The sequence below is a fragment of the Colobus angolensis genome, unplaced genomic scaffold (genome assembly GCF_000951035.1).
Source record: "Colobus angolensis palliatus isolate OR3802 unplaced genomic scaffold, Cang.pa_1.0 Scaffold17, whole genome shotgun sequence".
Taxonomy (NCBI): domain Eukaryota; kingdom Metazoa; phylum Chordata; class Mammalia; order Primates; family Cercopithecidae; genus Colobus; species Colobus angolensis.
Genome location: NW_012114821.1, coordinates 1,223,741 through 1,232,555, shown reverse-complemented (window position 1 = coordinate 1,232,555; position 8,815 = coordinate 1,223,741). Strand labels below are relative to the sequence as shown.

The following is an 8,815-nucleotide window of genomic DNA, read 5'->3' as shown; positions in this document are numbered from 1 at the left end:
GCCTTCACGCGCAGGGCCAGCTCCGCCTCCGCTTGCCGCTTACGCTGGCTCTCGTCCTGCACCTGCCTCCGCAAGCGCTCGGCCTCCTCCTGTGCCTGCCGCTTTTGTGCCTCCGCCTCCTCTGCCCGTGCACGCAGGGCCTGCAGCTCCCCCTCGGCCCCGCCACGCTGGCGCTCAGTGGCCTCCAGCTGCAGGCGCACCACACGGATCTCCTCCTCAATGCGCAGCCGGCTGCGCTCCGCTGCCTCTGCCTGCCGGGCCTTGGCCTGGATCTCTGCCTCCGAGCTCTGCCGCAGCTGCTGCAGCTCCTCCTGGATGCTGCGCTTCTGCTGCTGCGCATCCACTGCCGCCTCCTCCCGCCGCACCACCTCCTCCTGCATGCGCTGCTGCAGCTCCTTCGCCTCCCGCTCCGCCTGTGCCTTTGCCTGGGCGTGCGCCTCGGCCAGCTGCCGCTGCTTCTCCAGCGCAGCCTCCACCTCGGCCAGCCGCTCGCGTTCCTCTGCCCGCTGCTGCTCAGCCAACCTCTGCGGCCACAGCAGAGAGAAGAAGAGAAGCAGAGAGTGTGAACACGGGCAGGCACCAGCGCTCACAGGGCACGCACCGGCACAGTTCACTAAGACAGCGCGGAGCAGGGGTCGGGGAAGACAGAGGCCCCAGCCCGGCGGAGGAGACAGCGTGCACCCGCCCAGGGCACTCGGGCAGCGATCGCAGCCGGCCCCACTGTGCTCACCAGCCTGGGGAAGGAGGCCCAGGCGTCCTCCCCGCTTCCCGCAGACAGGCGACGGAGACAGACGGACAGGGAGAGAGAGAGCAAAGCAGGAGCTCGGAACCTGCGAGCCACGCCCAGCACGCAGCCCTGCCTGAGCTCTGCTGGACACCAGGGGGCCTGGCTCCCACCACCGGACCCCTCTCCCCAACCAGGGTGGGAAGCCTGGGTGGGGCAGGGTGAGGCGAGGCGGCCAGCGTGGAGACAGCAGTGCAGACCCGAGCCAGCTCGGAAGAGGATTCAGGGCCACGCAGAAAGTAAGGAGAAGCCAACAGGTGGGTGCCTTGGAAGACCCCTCCCTAGCCCCCACAACCCAACACCCCCGACTTCTGGCAGCAAAGGGTTGAGCGGAGAGGCCAGCGCAGAACGCCAAGGTAGAGCACACAGGAGGCCGCTGGGCTGCAGAGGGGACGCTCAGGAGGGAGGAGGGGTGGCGCCAGCCACTGTGGGGGAGCAGTGTAGCCGCGCCAGGCCAGGGGGCAGGCCACAGGTGGGGCAGGCTGAGCTGGGGGCAGAGGGTGCTGGCAGTGCCAGCAGGGAGAGTGGGGAGGGCCACAAGAAGTGGCCTCAGGCAGCTCCTCTGGCTGCGTGTGGGCCGCAACAGGTGGTGAGATAGACCCCTCCGCCCAGCCTCTGCCCAATGGGCTGTACCTCCTCCTCCTCCATGCGACGCAGAGTCTCGCTGATGAACTTGATGTACTGGCTCGTGAGTGTGGTCAGCTCACTGTAGCGTGTACGCAGGTCCACATACTGTGAAGTACAGCCAGGGTTAGGCCTGCAAGAGCCACAACTCAAGAGGCCCACCAGCTCCTCGTCCAGCTAGGTTCAGCCCCGCCCTACCTCCTGGATGACACTCTCTGACCCGGACTGGACCTTGGGCTTCTTGGCTGGGGAGGCCACCGGCTCAAGCTGCGCCTTGTATGTGACCAGCTGGAGTTCATAGTCCTGTGGGAATGCACTGTGGTCAGCCACCAGCTCTGCCCTCTGGTGACCCCTGCCCAGCCCCCAAACCCTCACACAGGCTTTCCCTGGCATGGCCCAGGCTCAGGGAAAGCCCGCTGCCCTGGCAACAGTCCTGGACTTGGGGCCTGGCGCAGGCGGCGGGGTCTTACCTTGATGGCGTTGATGTACTGTTTCGCAAACCTCTGGCACTCCTCGACCTTCTCCCCATGGCGCTCGATCTCCTCCACAAGGGCCTGGGGGACGGTGCAGTTAGAGCAGCGGCCGCAGGACATGCCCAGCCACCCCGTCCCCACTGACCCAGGCCCACCTTCTCCTGCCGCAGCTGCTCCCGCACAGCCTGGCTGTTGGCCAGCGGCACGGCCTGGATCTGCTCCTGCCGCTGCCTGGCGTCCTGCAGCCAGGCGCCCAAGGGGTCTGCGCTCTCGCGGTAGTAACGCAGCTGGCGGCCCAGTTGCTCAAGCTCACGCTGCCGCACGTCGGTCTGGGCCAACACAGCCTGCCAGCGCTCAAGCAGCTGGGCGACCCGCTCCCGCCAGCGCTCCACTTCCACGTCCCGCTCCCCGTGCCGCTGCTGCAGTCGCTCCCCCACCTCCTGCGCCCCCCGCAGCTCATCCCGCAGGGCGTTGAACACGGGCTGCTGTGCCTCAGCCTGGGACCGCAGCTTCTGTTGGGGACAGGAGGGGCGTGTGCAGTTTCAGCTGGGCCCGCTGTACCCCCACCCCACCGTGAGGTCCAAGCCCCGAAACAGTACCTTCAGAGAGGCCTTGGTAGCCTCGAGCTCTGGGAGAGTGGCCGGCACGGCCTGGGCCTCTTTGAGCTGCTCCTCGTGGGCCCTGAGCACCTCCTCGGCTCCCTGCGTGCTGTGGATCACCAGGCTGATGGTCTTGAGCCTGGCGGGAAAGCACGACTCAGGGCCAGGACATGGGGCTCGAGCAACAGCCCAAGGGGATGGAACCCGAGCCACAGCGACCCAAGGTGCTGCCTGCCAAGCCCAGACCCAACCCTGGGGGGTCGGCTGACCCTGTGGTCACAGGCTTGCTTCAGGGAGAACAGACTTGGGGAGAAGGAGGCTGGGAGCCTCTGCAACTCAAGGACACTCAGGCCCCAGCCTGAAGAGGGAAGAGGGGGTGTGCCAGCCAGGAACGGCAGACCCCAAGTCCCTGAGACAGGAAGAGCCCACTGGCTGGATGACAGCAGTGTCCTGGTGCCCACACAGCCTGGAAGCATAGTTCTCAGCCCTTGCAGCCCAAGACCAGGTAAAGGGGACACTAGGGTGGAAATGGCACCCTGTGGCAGACAGTGGTGGCCCTATCACTGTGTCGGTTTTGTGAAGAGTAGATAGAGGGTGGACATGTGGTTTGCAACACAGGAAGAGACTATGACATAACCCACTGGAAATAAATGCCAGAGGCCGTTAAGTCCAGGCCAGGAACAGGACAGACGAGGCAGGGTGCGGAATTCCTTACTATACCGCTGAAAGTGGATCCACAGCCTCCCCACCTCACTCAGCAGCCACCACCCAGCTCCACTCTCTCTTTCCCACACCCAAATCTCATCACCAGGAAGTCCCCCGGCCACCACTGTAGAAGAGCATGCAGCCCCGAACTCTTCTCACCACCTCTGTGGCCGCCAACCCAGCCTGGGCCTCCCACCTCCTGGCCAGCGCCTCCCAGCCCACCTCGCCTGTGGCCAGGTGCACTCACTTCTCCAGGTAGATGGCAGACAGGCTGCGGACTTGCTCCAGCTTGCCCAGCGTCAGCTCCAGCTCCGAGCGCAGCGTGGGGGCCGCAGGTGATGGCTCTGGCAGGGCCAGGACCTTCTCGGCCTCGGCGGAGAGTCGGGCGACCCCTTTACCCAGTCCCTCCACCTCCGCCTGCGCCTTCTGCAAAGACAGGGAGTGGGAATGTACTTACCACCAGGCGCAGCACACAGTGCTCCTTGAGGGCCGAAGGAGGGAGGGTGGGAAGAGAGATGGGGAGAGGGATGGGACTGGACAGGGTGGGGACAACCCCTGCCTGCTGCTCAGCGATGCGCTGCGCACACTCCCGGGCCGGCTCTTTGTCCAGCGGCAGCCGCAGGCGGTGCACGGTGCGCGTCTCACAGGCCTCCAGCTGCAGCCGGATGTCTTTGAGCTCAGAGATGCAGCGCTGGCAGCGAGACTCTTCCTGTGCACCTGGGGAACACATCCAGGTCACTCCACTGCCCACCTCACACCAGCCCAACCGCCCCAGCCCTGCCATGCCCTACCCTGCTCCAGGCTCTGCAGTAGCTGCTGGTAGTGGTGGCTGCAGGAGCCGTACTCGCGCTCGGCCATCAGCCGGTCCTCAGGCCCAAAGCCGCCTGCGTCCTGGCTGTCCCGCAGGAAGGCCTGGTAGTGCAGCTCCAGGCTGTGCAGGGCTTGGCGCTGCTCCTCTGGCTTCAGGGTGCGGAACTGGGGGAAGCATGTGGGGCTAAGTGCCGGGCGAGGCGGTTGTGCCCTGCAGAATGCCCCTTCCCTCCTCCCAGCCAGAGAGCCCCCGGCTGGGGGGCAGGTGTACCGTGGCCAGGGACCAGGAGCGGATGAGCTGCACGTCACGGCGAAGGCTCTGCCAGGCCAGAAGGCTCTTCATGTCCACGTGCAACTGGTGCCACAGCGTGACCAGGGCCTGGTGCTGGGCCTCCAGCCTGGCAGGTCAGGGCTATAAGTCAGCATCATCAGCGTCCCACCCACCGTCCACCCCCCACCTGCTGAGCCCCTGCCATCCACCTGGTGACAGCCTCCTGGGCCTCCTGGTTGGGCGGGGGCACCAGGAAGCACACGGAGGGCACGGCGGCCTCGCTGCCGGAGCTGCTGAGCACCTTCCAGTGGGACGGCTGCGCAGGGCCCACCAGCTGGCACTCGTCACCCTTGTGCACGGTTACCTGGAACAGGCAGAGTTGGTGAGGACACAGCCACGCTGTGCCCTGCCTGGCCACGCCCCCCGGTGGAGCCTGGGCCTGCCCTCACCTCCACCTGCTTATAGTCGCACACGGCCAGCAGGGGCAGGCGGCTCCGCATGGGGTGGGCTGGGTGGCGGGGCTTCAGCTGCACGATGGCCTTGGCCCGCTTGGCCAGGCCTGAGAGGTGCCCCTTGTACTCGTTCAGCTGTTCCTTTTCGTCCTGTGGGGGAGGAGCAGCATCCAGACAAGGGCCATGGAGACCCGCAGGCCTGCCCCAGGCACCCCCAGACTCTGGACCAGGCCTGTGGGGTCCTCCTGATGCTCCTGGGGTGGCGGCACTTGAAAGCAGGAGGTGTAGCTGGGACGGGCTCCGGGGGTTGGCCCCAAGCAGACCCATGTGCCCTCGCTCCTTCCCAACCCAGATAGGGCACCCTCCTCTCACCCCAGCTCACCGCCATGTCCTCAGCTACGCTCTGGCCCCTATAGTGCCCTCACCCCTTGCCCCTCCCCTGCAGGCTGCAGAAGGTCACTACCTCCTCCCATCCCACCCCTCCGCGGGGGCCAGGCTGCAGGACGTACCTGGGAGCTGCCGGCTCTCCCCCGGACCCAGCCCTGCCGACCTCAGAGGCCATTCCAGCCTCCAGTCCCTTTCCCCTGTCACTCCCCACTGTGCCCCCACCCTCCTGGGTGATCCCACTCCTGCCCCCAGAGCACGAAGCCCAGCTCCACTCTGCCCACTCCAGATCTCAGGCCAAACAGCTGCTGCCCCTTCTACAGTACAAGGGCTGGCAACAGCTGCTGACTTCAGGCTTCTACTAGCTCTGTGGCTGTGGAGATGGGGGTGGCCCGACTCAGACCGGATGCCTCTTGGCTCCCCATACCCTGCCTCATTCCCCCGCCAGCTGACCTCTACATCCCCCACGGTGCCTCCCAAGCCCTGCTGGCCCCTCCAGTTGCCCCCCCCACCAGTCTCCAGGGTATCCATGCAGCCCAGACTCCAGGCCAGCCTCTCCTGACACGCCTCTGCACACCCCTTCCCTCACCTGGGCATCCTGCAGCAGGTCCTCCAGCCGGGTGACGGTGGCGGAGCGATCACAGCTGTACTTCCTACGCAGCGCCTCCTGCAGCTTCTGCAACTGCCCCTCGGCCTCCCGCACGTCTGAGAAGAACTGGGGCAGTGGGAGGGGGTCACGCCGGGCTACCTGGGACCAGAGCCCTAGCCCACAGCTCTCCCAGGGCAGGCCCAAGATGGGGGCACTGAGGAAGGAGTGGCAAAGCCCCCAGGAAGCCTGGGGAGCATCCCTGGCTAAGGCCCCGGTCAGGCTGCGGGTAGCAGCTGGCAACAGATAGAAGGGTTGCTGACTGGAGCTGCTGAGGGGGTCCAGGGGCTCCTCCAAGGCTGCCGCTGAGCCACAGTGGGGAGGGGAGCTCCAGTTCTCACCTGAAAGTAGGCAGCGTTCTCTTTCAGGTGTGCCTCGATGCAGCAGCACAGCTGCAGCATCCAGCTCCACTGTGTCTGCAGGGCCGCCTGGAAAGACTACAGGGCAGCAGGTCCTTGTCAGTCCCACCTGGGGCCCAGCATGGCCCCCTCTGCAGCCCCGCCCCTGCCCAGGGAGCCCTGGGTGGCTCCCTCAGCCCCACCTCCACCGTGGGCCGGGCCGGGTGGTCCTCCCGCAGCAGCCGGTCCCCAGCACTCTGGAGCTCCTTGATCTTCTTCTCCTTCAGCTCCAGCTCCCGCATCAGGGCCTGGCACCAGGGCAAAGGGTCTCAGGGCTGGCCGGCCACACCCAGCTTTGCCAAGCTCCCAGCAAACTCGACCCAGAGCCCCCACTGGTCTCTGACTACAGGGGACAGCCAGGGCACAGCGGGGAGGGGGCTGTGGGGTTCAAGGGCGCTGGGCCACCCCTCACCGAGTAGCTCTCCTTCTTGGCGGTCATGTTGGTGTTGCGGTCGCTCCAGTCGAAGCCCACCTCCTCCTCCTCCTTCTCGTTTAGCCACATTAGCTCCTTAGTGGCGGCTGCCACAAAGCTGTGCAAGCTCTCCAGGGACCTAAGGCGGGCCTTGGAGGAGTTCTGTGGGCAGGAGGGTGCGTGTCAGCAGGCCGCGGACTACCCACCTCCCCCAGCTGGCCCTGCCCCCACTCACCAGCAGCTTGGCGTACTGCAGGTCCAGCCGACCCAGGCAGTCACGGTAGGCACCCCGGGTGGCGGGGGAGAGCTGGCCCTGCAACAGATGAGATGGTGAGGCCTGCAGTGGCTGGGCCCAGCCCACCCCCTTCGCTGCCCATCGCTCAGTGCCACCCACCTCATCACTCCGCGCCCGCTCAATCTTGGCCCGGAACTCTTCGATGGACTGGTGCAGGCCTCGGTGGCTGCCCAGCTGCGCCTCCACGCTGGGCAGGTCCACACCCCACTCAGCGCCATCCACACGGTGCTGGTTCTCCTCTACCCACGCCAGCAGGTCCTGCAGGTAGCGCAGAGTGGAGTCCTCCAGCTCAGGGCGCCTCTGCACACTCTGCAGAGTCCCCTGGGTCACCTGGGTTGCAGGGGCTGCCACGCCTGCCTTCAGCCGGAGGTTGTACTCGGTGCGGATGGCTACCAGGCGCTCGTGCAGACGGTATACCCTGGGGCAGCAGAGGACTCAGGTAGGTGTTGGCAGGCCTGGGGCTGTGTGGACCTGGGCATCAGGGAGGGCAGGGCGGGGCCCACCTGCGGTACATCTGCTCGCCCTGCGGGTGCCGTCCATCCTTGAGGGTCTGCACGTCATTGAACAGCAGCCGGATCATGCTATCTGCTTTGTCCAGGTCCCGTTCCACCTCCCCTGCCCGCTGCGGCACTTTGCCTGCGGCCAGCAGCCGGACATCCTGCAAGGTCGTTGCCGTGACTCGGAGCACAGAAGATCCCCCTCTGACCTCACAGGGGGCCCGGCCAAGACGGCCACCCTCACCCGCTTCCTCAGCCTCAGTGGGCCCCTGCCCCCATCCCCATCCTTCCCCTTCCCTCCCTGCCCACCTCACACATCTTCCTGCCGGCCTTCTGGGGGATTGGGACCAAGACCAGAGAAATTCTGCCCAGTCCAGGAACCCATACCCCCATGACCATGTCCGTGGGGTTCTGGGCCTCATCCTCTGTCACCCACCCCAGGTAACTCCTCCTGTAACACTGTGTGGCCCTGTCCTCCTAGGCAAGCAGCGTGGGTTGGGCCCTCCCTTCACCCCTCCCCTCACCCCTCCCCTAACAGTAAACCACTGTAGGGGAGGGGGCCTGGCGGGGTCAAGGCAGTCACCCTGGGTTCTACCTGGTGACCAGAAACCAACTCCGCCCAAAGCAGGCTATGAGAGTTGGCTGTGAGAGTTGGCTGCACTGTGAGAGTTGGCTGCAGAGGGAGGAGCTCAGGCCTGGACTCCCCACCGCATGCCCCGCCCCTGCCCCTGCCCTAGGAGCCCAGGCAGACAGCCCCCTCCTGGCTTTCCGGCTGCAGGGCGGGGCAGGCTCCTCTGGCTGCCTGCCCCACACCCCTTACCGACTGCAGCAGGGTGTCGGCCTGGTTCAGCTGCTCCTCACACAGCCCCGCCTCCATCTGCAGCTTGGTCACGATGCGCTGAAGACACTCCAGCCTGCGGCAGAAGCACGGGGAAGGGGCCGCGTTGGCCGGGCCCGGCACAGCCCTGGCCACAGAGTGTAGCTCGCCTCCTGCTCTGGCCTCCCTGCCTGTGGCCCACTGTCCTAAGGCCGGTGGGAGCTCGGGTTCCCCCACCGGGGCGGGGCGGGCGGGTTTCCTCCCCAGGCAGTGACTCACCCTCGGGTGGTTCCCCTGCCACCACAGGGCCCCACCCACCTCTCAAACTCGCTGCGGAGCTGCTTCTCCCGCTCCAGGATGGCCACGTGCAGCTTGCCCCACTCTTTCTCCACGTCCAGCGGGTGGTAGCCAGGGGGCACCTTGAGCTGGCCCGCTTGCACCGCTCCCTGTGGACAGGGGCCAAGCTCAGGCCCTAGATGCAGGGGGCAGGGGATGGGGCGCTGCCCTCAGACCCCAGCCCACCAGACCCGGGACAGCCCTGGTCCCAAACGCAGGGACAGCCCTGGTCCCAAACGCAGGGCCAGGTCGGGCTCTGGAAGAGCCTTTAGGACACCACCCCCCTCCGGTGGTCCCACTTACCTCCAGGGA

At 66.4% G+C, this 8,815-nt stretch overlaps 1 protein-coding gene across 1 annotated transcript in view; it reads right to left on the bottom strand.

Annotated features, from left to right (window-relative positions):
• The window catches only part of PLEC (plectin), a 26,658-nt gene that overhangs the window by 9,535 nt on the left and 8,308 nt on the right, over positions 1–8,815 (bottom strand). Inside the window, exons 9-29 of the mRNA XM_011938213.1 lie at positions 8,486–8,639; positions 8,171–8,264; positions 7,357–7,511; positions 6,953–7,271; positions 6,794–6,871; positions 6,559–6,720; positions 6,290–6,394; positions 6,090–6,185; positions 5,692–5,817; positions 4,716–4,868; positions 4,476–4,630; positions 4,267–4,393; positions 3,977–4,160; positions 3,745–3,902; positions 3,433–3,611; positions 2,481–2,619; positions 2,037–2,393; positions 1,879–1,962; positions 1,607–1,711; positions 1,418–1,516; positions 3–524 (exon numbers count right to left, since the gene is read on the bottom strand). Coding sequence (XP_011793603.1) covers positions 3–524; positions 1,418–1,516; positions 1,607–1,711; positions 1,879–1,962; positions 2,037–2,393; positions 2,481–2,619; positions 3,433–3,611; positions 3,745–3,902; positions 3,977–4,160; positions 4,267–4,393; positions 4,476–4,630; positions 4,716–4,868; positions 5,692–5,817; positions 6,090–6,185; positions 6,290–6,394; positions 6,559–6,720; positions 6,794–6,871; positions 6,953–7,271; positions 7,357–7,511; positions 8,171–8,264; positions 8,486–8,639 — 3,551 coding nt within the window. The remainder of the gene's footprint in view (positions 1–2; positions 525–1,417; positions 1,517–1,606; positions 1,712–1,878; positions 1,963–2,036; positions 2,394–2,480; positions 2,620–3,432; positions 3,612–3,744; positions 3,903–3,976; positions 4,161–4,266; positions 4,394–4,475; positions 4,631–4,715; positions 4,869–5,691; positions 5,818–6,089; positions 6,186–6,289; positions 6,395–6,558; positions 6,721–6,793; positions 6,872–6,952; positions 7,272–7,356; positions 7,512–8,170; positions 8,265–8,485; positions 8,640–8,815) is intronic.